The sequence below is a fragment of the Polyergus mexicanus genome, unplaced genomic scaffold (genome assembly GCF_030449975.1).
Source record: "Polyergus mexicanus isolate NDT 795.1 unplaced genomic scaffold, iyPolMexi1.0 SCAF_16, whole genome shotgun sequence".
Lineage (NCBI taxonomy): Eukaryota > Metazoa > Arthropoda > Insecta > Hymenoptera > Formicidae > Polyergus > Polyergus mexicanus.
In genome coordinates, this window is record NW_027223336.1 from 732604 (window position 1) to 755714 (window position 23111).

Here is a 23111-nt window from a genome sequence, read left to right on the forward strand (position 1 = left end):
ACGTTGTTCTTTCAAGCAATTAAAAGATTCCATTTTTAAACGATTTTTTATAAACGCTAGCGATTGAAAACCCAAAAGTAAAATAGGTTTATGGGGAATAAAGGCGCAGACGCTGCGACAATTATTTGATACTTTACAATATCAAGCCGTCAATATGTGCACTGTAATAACTAATACGATGATATGGGCATCTGAGGAAATAATTCTGATTCATTTGACGCATATGCAAATGTCTTTGATATACTATAAATTTTGATAGCTTTAAGAATTTAATAAAATAGGATTAAAAAAGAAAAAAATTGGAAAAATACCGAATTAAAGTTATTATTTCAATCCGCGATATATCCGGATATATATCTTTAATTATATTGAATATTATCAGAAAAAAAGTGAATTGTGTAAAGTATATTATAAGTGAAAGTTTCTTCTCTAATAACATCTTTTCCACAAATATCTTCAAATATCATTGTTTTTTGCCAAGACATAACTGAATCTAAATTTTTACAAGAAATATTTTCTCTCGGAAAATTTATGTAGAAAATTCACATTATTGAATCCACATTAGCGAATGACTAAAAAGATATATACGTAATAACATGTAAGATGAAGATCTGCATAATAAAATAAAAGTGGCGATCAAATAGTAATGCGTTCGTAAAAGTATCTTAGTCCTCTTACCGAAATCGTCGGATAATACTCATTGATATTTGGCGATTTCACTCAGTCAAGAGAATTTGTTAGCAACCGCATCATCGACATTTGTGGATGCGGTTCGTCTATTCGTGGTTTTCCGCAGTGTTGTGACAGCACGCGCGTACGATTACCGTAATTTAATTTCTCACTTCTTGTTGATGAGCTATGCGAATGATGTGCTGGCACATCTACATTATATTCTATGCATCGGGCATGATGAATAAGTATGGTAAATAAAAATTATAGCATGTCTTAGAATCATCGGCCATTATTTTTTAAAAATACTCGAAAGAACTCAAATATATGCAAGAATCAAGTCACCTTAGCTATATTGAAGCTACTTACTTTTTTGATATCATATTATGTTTAGTATTTACCCCAACAGTTTCAAAAAGTTAAAAAAATAAAAAAGATACTGGCTGTATTGACATAAATGTAAAATTATGCAATAAATTATTCATATGGTATTTAAAAAAATCAATTTTATCGTTCAATGAATTGCAATAAGTCGTAATACGAAAAGCAGTTAATGTAAATAAAGCTAAATATGACACGTATACAAATTTAAAATTATGGTAAAGATAGCTTGAAGAAATGAAGAATTAAGTCTCAAAGCCTGGAAATAAACCGCCCAATAAATTTAACGAAACACCAGAGATCAAGGCATCCCCTAAACGGAGCTCCGTAAAGTTTATTCCGTTTGCGAGGATCGTACGTAATAAAATATTCAAACATTCTTACTTTAGCGCGAACGTTTCGAAGCAGAACGAGGTATATTATCCAAACAATTTGACGAATATTTTCATTATACATATATACATATATACACATACATGCAAATATATAATGTATGAAAATACAGCAAAAAAGAAACAAATTAATATATAATTTTACTATAATAATTATATATACATCATGAAATATAATTATACAATAATAATCGCGCATGACAATTGCTGTGCCGATAGTTGAAGTTATTAAAATAATCAAGTATGAATAACACACATAAACAAGCGTACAATATATAGAGGATGTCTCGCAATGCTCTATTTTGAAAGATATATATCTTTAACGTACAAAATATTTTTCTTAACATTTTATTACTTATTTTTAATGTTGAAGTTTTTAATTCGCAAGAATCTTTCTCTCATTTCTCGATTATTTTCGCAAAGAAAAATTGCTTCTCCAGTAATCGAAAAATCTATATATTGAAGTTGCGATTGTGTGATATGCGACACACTTTATACACATTATTTCGTTGCAAAATTGGGCCAATGTACGTTTGAACTTCTCGACCAAGAATGGATCCCGAAACAGCTTAATTCGATCATTTTATTATTCATGCGACAGCCTGTATGCAGGTATGTCCGCATTACTCTTATTAACTGTCCATAATTATTAGTTAATCACGGAATACGGATAAGCGAGAATCGTTCGGTGGTATTTCCCGATACGTTTAATCCATCCAGTCGTTGGAAATGCAAGTTGACACATTTTCAATTTTGATTTAAACGCCACTGTAGCACTATTATAGAATTACTATGTATAGATTATTGTCTTTCGATCTACTCTCCCTTCTCCTTTGAATAATAATTAACCGATCAGTTGAGCGCGATCAGTCCTTACAAGCATAAATCCTTATAATCTAAATCTCTTAAGTTCCTAGCACTAGAGGCTACTTCTGTAAAGAGGCAATCTACAATAATTGCAGTTTAATCCTTTCTGCTGTCCGTCCTGTAACGTCTATTTAAATAGATCTAGTATCTACTGTGCGGAACTAATGTATTATAAAAGAAAATACATGTATGGTGAATCCCGATTAAACTGTAAGTTACTTTGAAGCCTCACATTAAAACTATGAATATTTAAAATTTCTAACTCTTTTCTTAAACGACAATATTTCTCTTTCTCTTTCGTTCGATAAAAGAAAAAAAGGTATGTTGAATATAAAATATGCCCTTAAAAATGAATTCCATTTTAAAATAATCCAATAAGGAAAATGTATTATTATATTGAGGGATCAAGTCCAGGTGTCCCAAAGAAATAATTGTTTATAAATCGCCGATGCCCCTCTTCTCTTTTCCCCTCCCAGGAATATATTCTATCGTCTGTTCGTCGATACACGCGTACAATGCACGTGAAAAGTTGCGCGGCTGTAAAAGTCCTGTCGACGAGGCCTTTGGCGCACACAATCGTGACATTATTTCCCGTATTGAATGCCAACGCCGTTAGGTACATTGTTCAGGCGCGACTGAATGAGCACCGATTAAAAATAAATGGCTATATAACACCACTGACGTAGGGAAGCAATTTTAGTTATTAAAGAGGGACGCTCCCGAGGAATAAAATGTTACGTCCAAAGTAAAGGTGAGATATCGATAAAGTTACCGGTTTCTCTCTCGAACCGATCTACCCTTTCCCTTCTTTGCGCGTAAGAAGGGTAAATTGCAATTAACTCTGTAGAACGTCACGTTGGGGTACAAGCGTCACAAGCCTTTAGAAGGTGCGGTGAAACTTTTGTGACGCTCTACGCTAATTATTTTTAACTAATAATTTTTAACTCTAACATCTTTATAAGGCTTACAAGCACACATATATAAATACCCTTAAACGATTTTACAAATGAAAAGATATGCTTGGAGAGTGCTTACAATTGAAATTACCGAATCTATTGGATTCCAATGTGACGTTCGAAGTTGACTCTTGAAGCATAACATTTGAGGATTATTTCACTTGAATTAACATTATCGATTATATTTTCAGATATCAAATACTCTTAGCGAAGAAAAGAGAAAATATTTAATATTTCTCCCATCTATCTGGTAACCCGATAACGCGATCTTATTTTCAATGACACATTCCTCAGTCGATTAATTTTTTATACCTGCCGGAAATATTTAAGATAGAACAAATCGTGTAAAATTTTTTTTTACGAATCAAAAGTTTGTAGGAATATGTAATAAGATAGAATAATTTTAATCTAGCTAGTTTCTGCTGCAGTTATCTTATTTTCTTCACTTTTTTTTTTTTTTTTTTTTTACTGATTATTGTATAGTATTTGTATCTATTGTTGACGTTATGTAATTTCTACATATTCGTATACTGTATGTTTATACTATAATTTTTTTTATAATATAATACATGAAATTTATTTTGGTTATACAAGATATCTGCAAAACACAATACCTGCAATATATTCCCTTTTTATTTTATTAATTTCTGTCTTTTATCTTTATCTCGCATATATGCGGATTAACATAAAATATTATTAGTCAAGAAACTTGAGCCGCTCGCGCGTGTAGAATGTTTTTAAAACTTGTACAGACATAACGTTATATCTTGTAAAATTTGTGGAATTTATTTTCATTTTCTCTTCTAAAAAAAAAAAAAAAAGTTCATAAATTAAACTTTAAGGATGTAAGTGGTGTTTTATCCGTCTAATACGGATTTTACCTTAAGAAAAATTTTAACTAAGATATCGAAAGAAATAAAGAACAATGGCTCCCTTCAAATTTAAGTTAATAAGTATAAAAATATACCTCTGATATTCATAAAAAAAAAAAAAAAAAAAAAAAAGCTATGCGTCTATCTTTCGCCAATTTACGAATATCCTATATATTTCATATTTTTCGATATAATATGCGCGCATTCGAGATATCGACGCGCCGTGAAATAATATTCTTATACGGAGTCACGCACGCGTTTCAGTGTTTACGCGATCCCGTCTATATAAAAGCGATTAAGGCGCGATTAACGACCGCGTGTTTTCAGCAATCGCGTGATCGCGCAATCAGCAACAGGGGTTTCAGCGATTCAATGAGCTCTATTTTTAAACACACCGCTCACACACAGGCCCGAGGAGCTCACAACCCTTTTTATCGGCCATCGCGAATAGGAGAGAAAAACCGCGTATATATGTACATATTTGTTGATCGTTAATGTGGCGATTGTTCGCTACGCATACGTGGAATAATTGGGCGGCTTTTATTCGGCGTGTAACATTATATGCGGCGAATATTTATAGATCCGGCGTCGCGATCTTGCAACGAGGAAAAAAACCAGCTTCCTGCGAACATGTGTGTGTCCAAAAAGATATAGTTATAAAATAATGAGCGCTTTGGCTAATATCGAAGGTAAAATATCGATACTTCGATAGTTCAAAGTATCATAAGTATTCTTACATGAGTCGTGGGGTGCAATGTGACGATGTATAAGCCGTGAATAAAAATGGATAAAAATATAACTATTATGTACACATATATACACACATTGATACCTCGTACGTAATTATTGCGATCCGTCATCAACTCTCGGATTCTTCATTTTATGATGCGAAAAGATGATGCGATAAAGTTAGTTGTATATATGTTGCATTAAATAGAGAAATAAAAATCTTAATACCAAACCATCGAGTCATCTATATTTTTGGAGCTATGAGCGAATTGAAAATGAAAGATTTCGTAAAGTGAACTTTAGGAAATAACGAAATGTGTCTTATTCTTTATTTAAATTACATTTTTCTATTACATAAGCTTTTTAGCAGAATTTTTATGCAGATGTATCATTTTAGATATTTAATATCGAAAATCGAAGAATTGTGACAAAATGTGATTTCCATATTCTATATTCTCGTTAAGATGAAAATCAACTACAAATTCGTCAGAGAATATTGATTCAATTGAAACGAGATGCGCCTTGTGTGATATGAATATGATGTGTAACACGATCTCATCATGATTTTCTGATTTCAATGTGAATATCGTAATCTGCAGAATTATAAATTCGACGAAACCGATATCGACGTCTTTCAACTATCGCGGCAGTGAGTTAGCACCACTAGTTCGCCATTTAACGCGAAATAGACGGAATATTCGAAACTGGGATTAACGTAATATTCCGCTCGATCGAACCATGTGCTCTTCAGTAGTATATGGATGCACATATGTATACGTGTATCCACATAGACGCGAACACACACACGCAACCCACAGGAGCAACACTATATACGGAATCCATACTTACAGAGAATATGCAGATGCTCCCGATATATCGAACACGCGTAAATTTGCTTATAACTTGCCAATGAGAATAATTAAAGATTATCGGGAGACATCACATACACACACACATAGGACAACATCTCCCATTATACAGACAATTAAATTGATTATACCCGGAGTTTAACGGTAATACGCGATCTATCAGATTTCTCTCTTGAAAGAAAAAGAGAAAGAGAGATAGCGAATTAAGTAAACAAAATAAAAATAAGGCAGAAGTACACGCAAAAGAAAGCAGCCTTATTATCGTCTGCTATTATTTTTCATATTTGTATCACACGTTATATATTATATATATATATATATATATATATATATATATATATCTTTGCATAACTCTTAATGAAATTTCGCACGATACTTAAATATGTCGATAAATCGATTAAACTATTCTCATTTCCCCGATTATCGCAACGAAAAATTCCAGAAATGTTTCCCGATTTCCCCGATATATCTTCTCGGTATTCTCTAATCATTTTTAATTACAGTCACAGAGTTTTCCCGGTTCTCGTAGTTTTCCAGACTCGTAGCAATCCTGTATAAACGTACGGTGAAAATAGCATCGCGCGGAAAATATCTCGGCAAGGACCTTCGCGGGCTAACGCACACGGATTAAAAAATAACAAATCGATTTTATGTGATAAACTTATTTATAAGGACCTAATTTTAGTTGTTGCTCGCGACGGAAAGCGCATCGCATATTGCCTAAAAAACGAAGAAATAAAATTACCGTTCCATGTTATTTATATTACTATTGTATGTATATGATATATATTTAAAAAATTATATATATATATATATATATTTTATACATTATTATTAATATCTTAATTTTATATTATCGTTTATTATTAAAAATCTTTTTTATTTTTATTTATTATTTATATATTATTTATTTATAATAGATTTTACGGTGCTTGAATAATGTTTGAAGATTTAACATAAAAAAAGAATGTAATTACAATATTTTCGAGAAAATAACAGTTTTATTGCATAAAAAAATTGAAGCTACTATTTCATTGTAATAATATAACCAAATTGTATAATTATATTTACACAGTCCAGTAGCAAAATTAAAGTACTATTTACAGCAAGATTTATAGGATGCAAAATGGAAAAAAAAAACGAAGAGTATTTTTTCTTTAAGATTTTTATTCAACATTTTATATTTTTAATTTTCCTTTAATATCGAATCTTTAATTATAATGTGCTTAATATATTTATATTATAATATAATACGTTTGCGTGCGATATAAGTGTAATTTTTTAGAAACAAAGTTATGTGTGATTTTTTTCTTAGAGAAGATTTAAATGGATTAGACTTAATTATGGAGTTATTTACCTCATTGAAGACCTTCGCGGCTTAACGCACATGAATTAAAAATAATAAATCGATTTCATGATCGGCTTATTTATAAGAGTCTAATTTTATTTCTGTACAACATTATGCGACAGAATTTGTCTAAAGTAAAAACTGCTGTCTCTGGATTCTCTCTTTCGCGCAATAATCATATTTAAATAACTATATAAAAGTATATTTATGTATTTTTATATATCTATCATACTCTCAAATTCATTTTCATCTTTTTACGCTATGTGAAATTTGAAATTTTCAACGTTTAACAAAATTTCTTATCCGGAAAAAAAAAATGTACAAGATATATCGCGCAAACGTGTCTTTTTTTTTCATTTACTTGGACCAATTCGACGTGTGGAATACCACACGTACATTTTCGGGCATTTCAACTTCAAAGAAAAGAAATCCCCGAACGGACAAGTGTAGCGTAGCTTGTTTACACGGTACATTCCGTTAAATAACGGCCATTCAGCCCGTAACGGCTATTCTACCATATTGTTTGACAAAGGTCAGCACGGATACAGATATAGGTAGCAGATCCGGTTGTACACGGTCGGCTCATACGCGGCTACGGAAGCGACCGCAATCTTTAATGTCACTACTTCCGGGACCGCTATTTACGAGCGCGCTAATAATACTCGAACGATCGGCGGCGGCAGCGGCAGCCGATTTGCTACTAGAATGGAATTACTTCCAGGCGAATTTACTTGTGTGGTTTTTCCACACCATCTGGAGAAGCATCCGCTCATGTGATTTCGAGCAACTCTTACTATCTTATCGTGTTCGAGTTTTTTTATAAAAAATTTTGAAGAAAGAAACTTTGAGCTCTGCGAATGTAGCGAGTCCTACGTGCTTGTTATATCAATACTTCAAAAAAGAATGCAACGGGGGAAAAAAATCTTTGCACGGGAGATACGAAAAGACGCGATAATCTAAAGTTAGAAACTTAATCGAAGCAGAATTTATAAGAGGAAAATGCGATCAAAAGAATTATGCCACACTTATCACGTTGTTCACGTTCTCATGGCCGGAAGAACAGAGTCCGAAAGAGCCTAAGTATTCTCTTTCTCTCTCTCTCTCTTTCTCTTTTCTTATATATATATATATATATATATATATATATATATATATATATATAATCCATTTAGTCTAATCCATTTAAATATTTAACAAAATATATATATATATATATATATATATATATATATATTTTATTAGATACTTCTGTCTGCAATTCCTCCGTTATTTCTCAATAACGGAAAGACAAACGTGCTAGGTGCGCAGAAATTATTTCAGAAATGAGAGGATGCGTGGTGCAATAGACTTAAGTCACATTTATGGCACAACTGAATCAACTTTAGATAAAGACTGTTGGTTGATTAAATAAAGACTGTAAAATACTCTCCACCTGTATTCATATCCACAATTTAAAAAGTTCCTCTAATCATAGGTCATAATTTTCTTAAACCGGTTTGATGATCGTTCATATAAATGCATCGGTGATTTATAATCGTCTTACAAAACGTTGAGAACGAGTTCTTTATTTAATTCCGAGATGAATAGATTTTTTTAGAAAATATTCTAAAAAGTTATCATTTATAATCTTTTTAAAATTTCAATTATTGAATATATTAACTATGGTAATAATACTGAAAATATTATTTTATTTCAAAGTCACGTTTACTTAAAATTAAATAAAAGTTGCAATTTCGATTATTTATTTGTACTCTTAATTCACGAAAAAATTGTACTTTAAATCATTTCATACTCCAAGATCTTTTTATGCTTTGTCATTTTAAGATAAAATTTTTTGTCTTAACATTGAATAAAAAATAAATATTTCATATGTTATTTGCAAAGCAAACAGTTCAATTTCTCAAGGTATATATGATATTTTTCTTATTCTAAATACAGAATTTTTTCAAAGAATACATATGAAAACCTTATTCATTAGCCATAAGCAAAAGAAAATGATTAAATACTATAAATAATTTCAAGATAAAGAGAAGCAAATATTATATAATTCTTGCAAAATAAAAAAAAAATGATGAGATTAATTAACGTGCTATTATTAGAACCATCTCGAGAGAGATATAACACACAAGTTATTTTATAAATTCTTATAGAATCACGAAGCGAGAGAATGCACAATCATGCGACGATAAAAAATTAGTCGCAGGATCACGTAATCTGCGATCGAAATATATATTTCGCGTGTCAGTTGCCACGCATTTAGCGGATGCTAAATTTTACAAGGGATTACGATCATCGCGAATTTGTTTTTCAAACGCGACTATCCCCGACAAAATTAAACACCGCGTAGGAAATCGTGCGAATTGTTCTTTCAAATTCGCCAATTATTGTTTCGCAAGCTGCGTATGTTCTGCGTATGTTACGTATATATGCATACATGTATGTATGTATGTATGTATGTGTATGCGATGTATGGTGTGGTCGCGAGTCGAACAGAGACGCCGCGAGCAATCGTCGAAATTGAATCGCTGCTGGCTCGCAATTTACAATTTCGCCGACTCGACAGGCTCGTTTCTGCAGTTCGACAGCTTGGAACTTGGTCGGACGCGAGAAAGGTCGCTGAATCGACGACCGTCGCACTCTAATTGAAGCCTTTATTTCTGAAATTGAATTTGACGAGTGCAAATACGCCAATTTTCGAAACGCATTAAATCATAATAATTTGTAATGGTACATGATTTATCTCACAAAAGTTTAGACAATCAAAAATATTGGAATATATTAAAATATAGACACTATATTAATTTATAAGTATCATTAATTGATAATAGAGAAAATCGATTTAGAATAATTTATAATATACAGAATGCCTCTCTCTTCGAGTACAATCAAACGTTCTGTCAATTGTAAATAGCAGTTTCAATTGTAAATAGTGATGAATAAACGTGAAAAATTGATGATTGCTCTAATGGCGAGACAATTATAAAGTTGAAAATAAAAAAGTTTTGGCGAATCAAATCTCCGTGTGATTCACAAAATGCGTTTACATATTGCAGATATTTGCGTTTCTCATTTAATTTTAACTGAAAAAGAATTTATTTTATATATAAAATAAATTTTAAAAATTTAATTAAAATATTTTAAAGTAAATGTCAAAAAATTCCAGTAGATAATTTTTCTTAAAATGTTTTCTAAAAAATCGATTAAATTTTCGAACTATCTAATATTGAAAACAAGATGGAGAATTCTAAGGCATTATGTATATGAACGACTCGTTGAAAAGTCACGATGACAGCGATAATTAATTATCACTTGCACACTAATCCGTGTCAATAGTTTATTAATTCCCAAAACGAAAGTTTAATAGGAGTATAAGATGGGAAAAACGCATCGCAAGAAGTGATTTTCCATTTCAAAGGTCATTATCTCCGAGAAAACGCACAGTTAGATAATAATATGGCTAATGAACGAGTAATGTCAATTATCGATAACGAGATACTCATTATACGATTGCGGAATTATTCAATAAATTAATAACTCATGCATCTGCATATAAAACTTATAAAAGCTTGGTTAATTTTAAACATGTTGATATACTTTGCTAGTATTTTAAATTTTCGCAAATCTAACGTAAGATAAAAATATCAGTCCAAAGTCTCGAAAGAGAAAAAGTTTAATTTTTAGCAATCGCCTTATGAAGACGTAACGTAAAATATTAGAAGATTATAAATTATAATGCAATTTTAGATAAATTTTTAAATAAATATTTGCACAATACAAAAAAGGAGAATATACTGAACTATTAATAAACTTCGCTAGTCTATTAAAGTTTTACCTCTAAAAGATCGAGTTATTCACTCGATGGAGATGATAAATTCGCGAGATTGTAAATCTTATAAGAAAGCATCTCGAGCACGTGCGCCCAGCTAGGATTTCATTTCGTGGAAAAGATGAGTAATACGCACATGTGAATAGCAAAACCACAAAGAATATTCCAGAGGAAACAATGCTCTTAACGAGCGCGGAACGACTTTTCATCAGATTATAAGCAGGGCGAATTTAATACGCAGAGTCGGCGCGACACAAAAGAAGTCCGAGCCGAGTTGGCGCTCGTGTTACCGATCCGCGGTGAAAAAAAAAGCTCAAAGTTGACATATCAAAAGATAAAATCAAAAGACTTTTAAGATTTCGTAAGCTTTACCCTATCGTTAATTAAAGTCGTACCTCTCTTCAAATATTAATATATTGAAATTGTAATATGAATAAAATTCAGGATCTGTAAAATTCGCGCGTTACAAATATTTAAAGTAAATCTCATAAGCCATCCAGCCTGAGTTTTATTTGAAGTCGAATGTCAAAGAATTGCTACGTCAAATTTTTGCGGAGAAAAAGTCGAGATTTGATCAAAAAATAATTCGAAAGGTACTACTCGAAAACATCCTGTATATCGCGGTATCCTTACTCTCTCTCTCTCTCTCTCTCTCTCTCCTATTCAAATCTTGTAAAAAATTTCCTGATCTTCCAGGATATTTTTGTTCAAAATTGTTCGAAATAATGTACTGAAAAAGAATGGAGTAGTTTTTGTAGATTAACAATTTTCATTTGCATAATATTTATATTTTTTTATCACACAAAATTATGATAAAAAGAATACGTACTGCACTTTCAATATTTTGTCGAGACATTGAATTACTAGATATTATATAAACAAAAATAGATATATATTTACAATATATTTTAAACACATAACTCATAACTTGGCTTATCGGCGGATTGCCGATTGCTTAATATAAAAGCATTGTCGAAGAGCAATTTAAAGAAATTTTCCGAGTCCCCAATAAAATTTTATGATAATTCCCTGATTTCTTCAGGAACAAAAAAAATCCCTGAGAATTTCAGTTTTTTCATGTTTTTCCAGGGAGCAGACACCCTGTATATGGATAGCGATATCGTGAAGCGCCCCGATCGAGAGAGGAATAGAGAGACAAAGAGAGAGAGAGAGAGAGAGAGAGAGAGAGAGAGAGAGAGAGAGAGAGAGAACTGTCAAGCGCACGCCGACCGCGCCGATCGACCTCGTGCACAAGACGAGAAATGTACGTGACGCGCGGATGTCGTCGTCTCCTGGGCGGCGCCGGCGTCGGCGCGGCGTCGGCCGGCACGCGGCCGCTCGCGAGATGCGCGCATGAATGAAACGAGAGCGGAGCGACTCCTCTAAAGGAGAGCACGTAGGGTCAATCGAGGTATATGATCGCTGACACTGGGAATAAAATGCGACTGTGCCGATGATGGAATTAACAATCGTCGCTCTTTCGCGAACGATATCGAATTGACACTCGTTACGCCATAACGACGTCCGCTAAACGAGTTTTCATCATTTCGCAATAATTCCACACACAATCGCCATAATCGCTCGTATATATTATTGGCAAATACAAGGTACAAGTGTCGCGTAATTATTCGATATCGCGATCATTGTGATTAACCCCGTAAAACGTAGCTAGGGTAATTTTGGCATCGGATTCCCCTTGAATATAATTTGATGCTTAAAAAAAAAAAAAAAAAAAAAAAACGGAGTATTAAAGATCTCGGACAATAGAAATAGACAATTTTTGAAACGAAGAATTTTGGAATAAAATATTGTATCATTTCTTCCTGTATAATATTAGAGGATGAAAGCGTGATACAGAATTACCGTACGAAAATTACCTACTCCGGTTATCGCTCTCTCTGAATAGAAAATTCTATTTATAAACGAACTGTACTTTGTGCACCCTGAAGAGAAAGGGGAGAGGGAGATTAAATTTGTATTACACGAATTCGCGAGTTCGCCGAAACCTTGTAAAATTCTTTTTCTCTTCTTTTCATTTTCATTCAATGATAACGACGACGCTATAATGCCGGATTTACTCGAAATCAGTAGGAGGCAAGTCAAATGGCATGTTACTCTCACCCGCTTATTCAATAATTATCTTGTTACGACTTTCCTGTTTGTGGGCAGTGCGTGCAAATATACATACAGCATTATAACAAAGATTTTATGACATCATAATTATATTATATATATCCTCTCTCTATATAAAAGATTAAAAAAACATAAATTTATCTGTAAAAAAAAAATAAAGTTGATTCTATTTTATGATAGAAATAATGTAACTTGCTATTAATTTCTCTATCAGATTCGTATAAATCCCGTTCTAACGCTTGATATGTACTTGTATGCACTCTTATTTCATTTATAAAAAAAAAAAGTGCATTTATTCATTAGTTTCTTCGACACGAGAAGTGAACAAGTAACTTGGCCGCTTTGCTTTTACCGGGTTCGTATATTCCTGATTAATGCTCAGATTATATCGCATATAGACAGCGAGGAGATGAGTCAAGTGGCAAATTACTCGCTTACTTTCCCTGACAAACAACGAGACAAAAATTAGCCATCTCGATGCACCATCGTCGAGTTATTATTTCGTATTATTTTTCGAGTAATTACTAGTATAAAAAATCCGGGCTATATACTAGCGTCAACTTACGAAGGGGGTCTCTATCTTTTCGCAACGAAAAGTAACGAACCGGATAAACAAGCGATTTTTATACGAAGTGGCACTCTAGGCTACCCTATCGGCTTCGTCTGACTCGTCCAACGCAAAATGTATATCTCTCCTTGGGGAAACTTACCGAGTAGCAACAGCTTGAGCTCCCGCCTGGCATCCCGCTTGTCCCTCCGCAATTGTCGCTCGATCTCCTGGTTGATGCGTTTCTGTTCCTTCGCCTCTTCCGACAGGCAGCACGCCATGGCTCAGGACAGCGGAATCTTCCTTTGACGGAGGAGGTGGTGCCGGCCAAGAAGGAGGAGGAGGAGAAGGAGGAGAAGGAGGAGGAGACGAGGTGATGGAAGAGCAAAAGTGCGACGAGGAGGCGCGAGTACCGGGAGGAGGAAGGGAGAGCGATTCGCAGTGACAGCAAGTGCTGCTCGCCGACCGGCGGCGACCTTCGTTGCGGCTGCTGCTCCTATCCGTCTGTCTGTCCGTTTCTTTCTCTCCTTCGATGATGCGATATCACCGATCAACGTGTCCGAATCGAAGTAGACGATCGTCCCGATAGACGGGAGACGGATATTATCTCGCCACCGCGGCGACGACGACGACGATGACGCCTCGTCGCCGTCCTCGTGGTCCCCGTCTTCTTTCTCTCTCGTTGCACCGGTGTCTCTCTCACTCTCGGCTCCCTCCTACTACCACTACTACTACTACTACTACTGCTACTACTATTATCAACACCACCGGCGACGATACCGGCACCACTTGCACCACCGACGATGACGATGACGATGACGATGACGGTCACGTCAACAGCGACGGCGGCGACGACGATGACGGCGACGACAGCGTTTCACTTACTCTCGACGATTCACCACCACCACTATCACACCGGTAACACCTATACCAACACCAGCACTATCACCGGCACGACGGTCACCACGACGACGACGACGACGACGACGACGACGACGACGACGGCGACGATGACGGCGACGGCGGCGAAGACGGCGACGACGGGGAAACGTCCCCGGCGACGCACCCGTGTTTCCCCCTCAACGACGGCGGCGTCTACGCAGCGCCGCTGCTCCTGGCGAGGCTCGACGACGCCAGCGACGCATCAACGCGCGTCTACGCGCACGCACGCGAACCCCTCGCGCCGCCTGTCTGTCGTCTTCTACCGCTTACTCGCGCGGTCGCTCCGCTGTGCTGTGCTAACTGCTGCCTCCGTATATACTGTTTCTTCTTTCCTCACTCTTTCTCCCTTTCGCCCGTCACACCTCGTATCCTTTCGTCCCACTCGCACTCTCACGCGCACGCACGTTTCGTCCCCGAGTGCGAGTTTGCCGAGGCGCACGCTACACGGATCTCTCCGCGTATATATGTATGTATATATGCCTCTCGGTATATATTATATACTCCGCGCTCCTCTTTCTCTCTCTCTCTCTCTCTCTCGTGATTACTCACGCATACACGTACGTAATACCATGTAAATCACTGCGCACGTTTCGCCTTTCTCACGGACACGACGGCGCGGTCTGTCGAACGCTCCTGTAACCGCGACGATCTCGACAAACGTTACCCCGCACGGAGGGCGAGGTCCGTTTGTCTCGTTCTCAATCGCACCTTCCTCTTCTCTCTCTCTCTCTCGCCGCGCACTTCTTCACCTCTCACCCTCTCACGCACACTTGCTCTCTGGTTGTCGTTTCTTCTTGCCGCGGAGGTGTCCCGGAGGTGCGCGATGGATATCCTAGCGCGCTCGCTCGCTGACACAGTCCGGATGACGGAGTCCCGGATGGGCGCGCGTTCTCACCCGCGTAGTACTACACGCACGGCGCGGCTAGAGAGAGCTCCCGAGAGAGCGGCGTAGCGGCGACGTTCGGCGATCGGCTCCCGGCTCGCGCGGTGTTGGGTGTGGTAACCCACCGGCGCTCCGTCTCCCTCTTCTCTCTTCCCCACGATTACGCTTGCTCTCTCGCTCCTTCTCTCTCCCTCTCGCGCGCGCTCTCTCGCACCCGCCGTTTCGCTCGCTCCCTCTGTCTCGCTCGCGCGAGCCCGATTTTCCTTCTTCTGTCGCGCTCGTTCCGTGGCACACGCGAAAAGCTGTCGCCGATACTCCGACGCACCGAATCACACGAGAACTTGACACGAGGACACCACGAGACGAACGCGGCATACGACGATCGGTCACGTTAACGACGACGACGACGACGTGTCGGATCGTCGCGAGAGAGAGAGTTTACCGCGATATACCTCTCGTCGTCTCTATCTTTTCTCTCTCTCCCTCTTTGTCACACACACTTTCTTTCTCTCTCTGTCTATATCGCTAGTGTTGGCTGCTGCTGCTGCTGCACGAGCGCCCACACCTCACTAGCGAAGCAACTCCTCCTTGCGACACGCGCCGCGCCCGTCCGGCGCGCAGCTTTTATGAAGCGTCGCGCGAGCCGAGAATCCTGTTAGACCAAACCAGATTGGCGAAGCCCCGGCGACACGGCTAGCTCTCGGTTCGCTCGTGGCTGGCTGCCTGCGTATCACCAGCACCGTAGGGTGCAGGGGGCGCGCACGTGTCCGCTAACGAGATTAAAATCGGTGAGTAGGAGGAGGCGCGGCCGTCACCCGCCGGGGAGGAGGTACGGAGAACGTAACGGCGCGGCGCTGCCATCGCCGCGTTCCCTACCTTACCGACGCCAAGGAATTTGCGAGGATAGCGCGCCTATATACGCGCTTCGCTAGAAATGCCAAAATGCCTCGTAATATATACGAATGTAAATGAAGAAAGAAATATTTTCCATTTTCGTATTATATACTCGGATCCTTTTATAATTAACTAGTTTTCTTTTATAAGAATTTTTTAACATATGATTCGGGCTTTATAATTTTTTTTTCACGTTATCCTTTTGTTTTCCTGCTACTATTTTTGTTTGTCTTAATATATACTATCCTCTTGCTGTGCATGATTTATGAAATCTCGTATAAATATAAGCTTTTTCCGCGGCAGTATTTTTTTCCTTACTTTCTATTTTCCTCGCACGACCGAATTGACATCAAATTTTTGTCCAGATTCTTAATACGGCTATATCGTCCCATTGGTTGTTCTGTCCCAAATTTTCGTCCAATTTTTGTTATATGCGTAAGAATCGCTGGAAAATATTGTTAACGTTGAACAGTTTGTTAGCTTTAAATTTAATTTAAATGTCACATACTGTAAAAAATGCGCAATAAAAAAACCTAAATTAAATTTTGATATTTTTAAACTTGATCAAATAGCATACTCTGTTGATGTTTTCCGATATTTCGTCTAAATTTACATACATTTTTCTTTTATGTATTAAAGAAAACACAAAACTATTACTATTGTTCGGTGAGAGGATTAAGTTTCAAACGTGAGGCTTCATGAAGCCCATAATTCCGATAGATTTCTGAGACTTAATTCGATTCTTTAATTAATCAATAATTTTAAAATGTATTTGAGGAATGTCGTACTCTCTTATGGTTATTTTTTATCCGCGCGATTCACTTTACATTTTTGGCATATTTCTTTATTTGTTTCTTGTTCGTGAAGTATGACTTTTCCTAGATAAATGACACAAACTTTGGTTAAAAGTGAAATTAATGGCATATAATTAAATGGCAACATTAAATGGATAAAAAAGTATTATTAAATTATTGAAAACTACAATATATAAAAGAAAATAGAAAAAAATTTATTTGCACTCTATATATATTCATTATGATAAAAAAATCATAAAAATATATAAACAATTTTATATAAACCTAAAAAAGTTTTATCTTCCTTTCTTCTTTTTGAATATTCTAAATTCCATATGTATATCAACTTTCTCTTATACATTATATATAAAATGGTCGATTTAATATATATATATTTTAAATATTATTACCTGTGTCTAGATCAATTTCGCACAAATTCATTGAAATTAATTCAAGCAAATTCGCACCATGCATGTTATAGTTCACGTCATTAAATAATTCCGCGATCTTGTGGAAGAATTTTTGAAGAGCTTCCAATCGCCTTCATTTTAACGTTAATTAAAACTTTTTTAATATTTTAATTTATATCTAATTATGTATAATTACGAATAATTCAAAATAGAATAAATACAAGTTAATTATCTTTGGTAATTCCTTATCTAAAAGCAATCTGCTTTGTTGGAAATCCTTCAATATTTTATCATGCTGCCGTTGCAGTTTCTCCATCTGCGACACAGACAATCTCGAATTTTCCAGTAAATTTTTAAAATTCGCGGATGCGAGAAAAAAATCTTTCCTTCTATCCCGGTAATCGTCCAATAAGACGCATGTGTCTTTAGGGAAAATAATATTTCTGGAACAACATTCCATCAACTCTCGCAAATTCGACATTCTCTTTTCCTTCTCGATCTCGATCTGTATGACGATTGAAGAAATCATGGTGGGAAAACTTGATTCATATTATACAATCCAAAGGGAAATTTAAACTAAATTGAAATAATCAATAGCATTCTGTGTTTAAAAATCGAAAAGCTAATATTTTAAACTTTGAATACGTAAGCCGTTTTTTTTATTTCGAAAGTCGATATAAGCCAAACTTGTAAAGTCTTATTAAAAGTGGAATATAATAAAATAATTTTCCAACCACTATTAAAATTTAGTTCGAATAATTGAAAATTAAGATAAAAAACATATTTTTCCCCTTTTTCTTTCTTTATACTTAATACCTACAGAACAATGTTAATTGTCATAACTTCGAAATATGAAAATGTATAAAATTTTAAACGCGCTCCAAGTTACCTGTTCGTGATACGATACGAAATCGTTGTCTGCGTAGTTTGCATTTGAAGAAGGATGACATGCGAGCAAGGCGTGACTCATATCAAACACTCTTTTTGCAGCGAGGTACGATACTTGTAAGGATTGCATATATTGAACAGCGGCTTCGAATACATTACTGATTAAGCTCAGATGCTGCATCAAGGTCGCATGCTTATCGTCCATCACAGCCTCTTCCACTTGCATCTTTATCAAATTAGCCTGTAAGATTTCCTGTAATTGTCGCGATTTACCGTCCGTTTTCTGCTTAAAAGGTACGTTTGTAAAAATTGTAGGATTACATCTTAATGCTATTTTATAACGCCGAATATATAATATATAAATTAACTGCCTTATGATTAATAGTCATTAAACGCCTTGATGATTTTGATCTGTTGCATTGTTCGCAGCAAATACAGCAAGCAGACGTAAGTTTTTCTTGAGCCACCAGATGTGAATGGGTCTCGGTTAGAAGGGGTGAATATACTTGCGAAGCTTTTTCCTCATCTGATGTAATGTATGGCGCAGAATGTAAAGAAGAGTATCTATGAATGCACGGCTCGGTCCATCTCGAGTGAGAATTTCGTTCACGAGATTGCGACATATTTCATATGTCTTACTTGAGCTTATCTCTAGAATAAGCATTATGACTCTACTAATGTAATAAAAAAATATACGAGTTGTGTGTAATGTGTTAAAAAAATCAGATTTGGAATCGCTCACTTATCGCCTCATCAGCCATATCTCTCTAGCAATAAGTAGATTTATGTCGTCAATATAACACGGCTGTTCTGTGATTTAAAAAGATGCAGTCTAAAGATTGACACGACATCGCATGTGTGCTTTTACTTGTTGGCCCTTCTTTTTTTCAAAATCTCTCGGGATGTTGATAGATGGATTCTTAGGAACGATATATTTATTATGGGCTAAAAAATCACGTTCTGAACGTTCACGCGCTGTATTTTTATATTACAAACCAGTAGTTATTTATTATATAATTATATCTGTGTATTAAGGTTATAAAGATACGACTGACTGTGTTTCCATGAAGTAAAACAACAAGACGTAAAAATAACAAATGACATAACGATCGGTTGGCGGTTGCTCCATTGCTATATTAAATCTGCGAGACTTTTACTGCGATCTTTTTGGCAAACTTTTGATACAGATTACGTTATGAGCGCATAAAAGTCTTACCATCTGCATATTAATGCAATATAACAGAATTTATTACATGTTATATTAATACATGCATAAAAAATGTATACCTATGTGTATGGCTCCAAAACTTTTGTGTTTGATATTTTATATTAAACCTTTGGATTATATTAGGTATTTGTATATATTTTATCAAAAATTTCCGATAATTAGTAAGAGAATTATTTTTGTTTTTTCTTACGTACGTTCTCAATATTTAAATGCACATCTCCCACCTGGTATAAACACTTTGACTGTATAATCACATAATTAATATTGCACATATAATTAAATTGCAAGTTCAAAGAATAAATAATCCATTCAAGATTTTTTTCGAATAAAAATTCCGTATATATAGATTTTTTTCTCTTGAATCTCATGATATTTTTTAACTTAATTTTTTACCATGTGGGAAAACTCGATAAACCATGAAATCTTATTAATAGTTTCTATTAAATTAATTATTAGTGTGACAATGGATCAATCCTCGAAAGTGGCCTTTCTTATAAAAGGAACAATCCAACTTTCCTATATTCTCCGCGCGTTCTATAGCATAATAAAATAAACAGACACACGATATATCAAGTAGAAGCTGAAATTAATATTCTTTCTTAACGCTATTTTGTAAGCATATATATATATATTATTACAACACTATTTATTACACAAAATGTGAATACAAGTTTATTTTCGGCAAATCTAACGAGTATTGATCGAGTCTACAAAAGTTTCGGTTCGTTACGTATTTGTTTTCTATCTTGACAACATGAATAGATATGGGAGCAATAATAATTATAGCAATAATAATAATAACAATAGTAATAATAATATAATAATAAACGCTTTTTTGTCGCTACCCCATTTTCTACATATACATATGTATAGGATTGCGGATACAAGTGAATAAAATTTGTAGATTCCTTTGAAAAATTTATGCTCCAAAAAGAGACAGAAAAAACAATCATAAATACTCAAAAACTATACTCATTTCATTTATACATCATAATATTCATCTTTCTCTTACGTATCACTTCATTGATATCTATTATTACATCGTTGAAAAATTTGGCATTTGGCGAAAGTTTAATGGGATCTATTGCTAGAATCTTGAACTGTAGGCGAATAAATAATGTAGAATCTTACTTTACGAATGCAGATAGATAATTGGACCTTGAAGATTTTACGGCTTACCTTCTGTTGAATAAGAAGGGGCTTCTCACACATCGCGAGTGCTCTTAAACTTTAAGATATATATCTCTTAGTGATCCTTTTAAGTGGCCACAAAGTTATTTCATAAAATACTCTTAAGTAATATAGATCTATGTACAATTTCATAAAATAATATTAATTTAATATATACCTTTCGCGTTTTATATTATAATAATGAATATCGTTGTGTATGTGTGTATGTGTACGTGTGTTATAATATATTAGTCACTTAAATATCTCATTTGATTATTATTTCAAAATGTGTATTCGTACATTTGATATGAGAGATTTAATCCCATATTTTTGACGAATAAGAGTGAATGTTGGCACAGACAGTGGCTGGGTTAAGGCACTTTGGGGTGATTGATTTTCTCCGCAGTACCATCCAGCATAACTATCTTATCGAATTCTCCGCCCCCTCCCCCTTACGCCTCCTGCAGCCCGTCGTCTGACTCTTTTCAATTCGCTTTTACCTATATATATATCGTCGTGCGTAATATTCGAATGACCGCACGAAACTCATATATATATATTTCCCATTTAATTACGTGACTTTTTCTACTACCTTAAAGTAAAATACGCTGTCTCTGATGAGCATTGGAGTGTGAATGGCGAACCGACTACAGTCCTCACAGCGGTTTCGTGAAATTTGCTGGGAACATACCCTTCTCGTTGGTACCTTCCTTGATACCCATTAACCATCCTTCTTCCTACAACAAACAAATGCAAGAAGATCGTGAGAAGAAGCATTAACGCGTACATCTAAACATTTTGTAGTATACAGTTCGATTATCATAAAGTTATTAAAAGAATTACAAACCTGTTCCTCGGGATCATCATATTCCACGACGCGAATGATTTCGCCGACGTCAAATGACAGCTCGTCTACATCCTCTTGAGTGTATTTGTAAGTGGCTTTAACCCTGTACAAAACGCCTGGCGGTAGATTGTCGGTAGTCGCCCCTACAGATAAATTGGTAGCATTTTCATATTCCGCCTCTAGATTGATCGAGTCCGCCCCGTTAGTCATGGACCTGTCTGTGATTTTATCCGTATGGAAATTTTGATTATATGTGATACCAAATGTATGTGCAAAATTTCATATTTCATATTTTTATCGTATACATTAACGTTTAATACCACAACTAAGTCAAATTCATTACGATCTTGTTTCGGCAAGACCATGCACAAAGGGGCAGAGATAGCATACTAATACTACATTAATAATTATTCGATGCTGCAAATTTAATAACATTCAATTAATTGTGCCATGTATTACACATACGCATATATATTTGGAAATTCAAAACAATATATATTGCCCTCAATTTTGCAAAAACAAATCAATCAACAATTAAAATATATCATGCATTAGTTTATTTTTATAAAATGTAATTCAATTATTTCATTTTATCTTTATTTTAAAAAGATTTTTGTTACTTGATTGTAAAGAAATTTAATATTAAAAACACCAAAAAAACTATAAGAGAAAAAATCCGATTCAAACTGTTGAAAAAGTACGTACATAAAATTTATCAGTCTCAACATCATCTTATATATGCGAGTTCGGACAATGTTAGAGAGGAAAGCAAGAAGTTATGCGAGCGACTTACCAGCTGGAATATCGTATAGCTCCTCGACCTGTTTGGAAGGCGCAACTGTGTTCTGTGGCGACGCATCCTGGTTATTGAGAGAATTATCATTGCTGTTAGCGTTGCTATTAGCATTGCTGTTAGCGTTGCCATTTATCTGGGTGGTCGGCGACGTATCTCTAGCAGCGGGCGCGGTATCATTCAAAGCTGAAACACGCGAGAGAAAGCGCACTCAAAGAATTGGCCAGCCACAACATGGCCTTGTCGAAGCCATCAGGAATGTTCCAAGTCCTGTTCTTGTTCTACGTGTAACGAGAACGTTACAAGACATGCGTAATTAGTGCAACATGTATATAATTAGTATACGCGCAAAAGTACAAATCAAACTTGAACAAAAATATGATAAAATTACCTTCCGAGATATTGTTCTGCGCTGGTTTCGTGTTGATTATCAGGCTGAAATAAATCAGTATTATGTAACTATTATGTCTCGGTAATACACATTTTGTATATGTATACAATTACTGCTATTATATACATAGTATATTACACTACCATATGTCTTATGCAACAATTCCTATTCAATATTATATTTTGTACGATCATTTTTGCGACGTTACATTTTGTATATAGCGTTTTATATAATTTAATTAATAATATTCTTTTGTAATTAATATCTTTATATATAATTATT

General features: G+C 35.3%; 3 protein-coding genes and 1 long non-coding RNA gene across 13 annotated transcripts in view; 1 reads left to right on the forward strand and 3 right to left on the reverse strand.

Annotated features, from left to right (window-relative positions):
• The window catches only part of Galphaq (G protein alpha q subunit), a 34672-nt gene extending 18468 nt beyond the window's left edge, over window positions 1–16204 (reverse strand). The window contains exon 1 of one of the 6 annotated variants that reach the window (XM_070308532.1): window positions 13753–16198. In XM_070308532.1, coding sequence (XP_070164633.1) covers window positions 13753–13870 — 118 coding nt within the window. In that variant the 5' untranslated portion in view covers window positions 13871–16198. Of the gene's footprint in view, window positions 1–13752 lie in introns of all 6 variants that reach the window. The other 5 variants (XM_070308529.1, XM_070308528.1, XM_070308533.1 and 2 more) reach the window with 5 other exon arrangements.
• Window positions 15048–19271, forward strand: LOC138940039 (uncharacterized). The gene is made up of 3 exons (XR_011447937.1): window positions 15048–16202; window positions 18503–18694; window positions 18830–19271. It is a non-coding gene; the product is annotated as an uncharacterized lncRNA (long non-coding RNA).
• Window positions 17107–19867, reverse strand: LOC138940038 (uncharacterized). The gene is made up of 4 exons (XM_070308534.1): window positions 18402–19867; window positions 17734–18017; window positions 17513–17643; window positions 17107–17186 (listed from the first exon to the last, which is right to left on the reverse strand). The coding sequence occupies exons 1-4, from the start codon at window positions 18624–18626 to the stop codon at window positions 17107–17109; spliced, it is 720 nt and encodes a 239-aa protein (XP_070164635.1). The 5' UTR covers window positions 18627–19867.
• Window positions 19868–21125: 1258 nt separating this feature from the next.
• Window positions 21126–23111, reverse strand: part of Amph (amphiphysin) — a 32033-nt gene continuing 30047 nt past the window's right edge. Inside the window, exons 6-10 of one of the 5 annotated variants that reach the window (XR_011447936.1) lie at window positions 22830–22873; window positions 22439–22624; window positions 21646–21863; window positions 21391–21535; window positions 21126–21298 (exon numbers count right to left, since the gene is read on the reverse strand). Coding sequence is in view for 4 of the 5 variants with exons in the window: in XM_070308514.1 (XP_070164615.1) it covers window positions 21455–21535; window positions 21646–21863; window positions 22439–22624; window positions 22830–22873 (529 nt within the window). In the remaining variant the exon portion in view is untranslated. Of the gene's footprint in view, window positions 21536–21645; window positions 21864–22438; window positions 22625–22829; window positions 22874–23111 lie in introns of all 5 variants that reach the window. The other 4 variants (XM_070308515.1, XM_070308514.1, XM_070308517.1 and 1 more) reach the window with 4 other exon arrangements.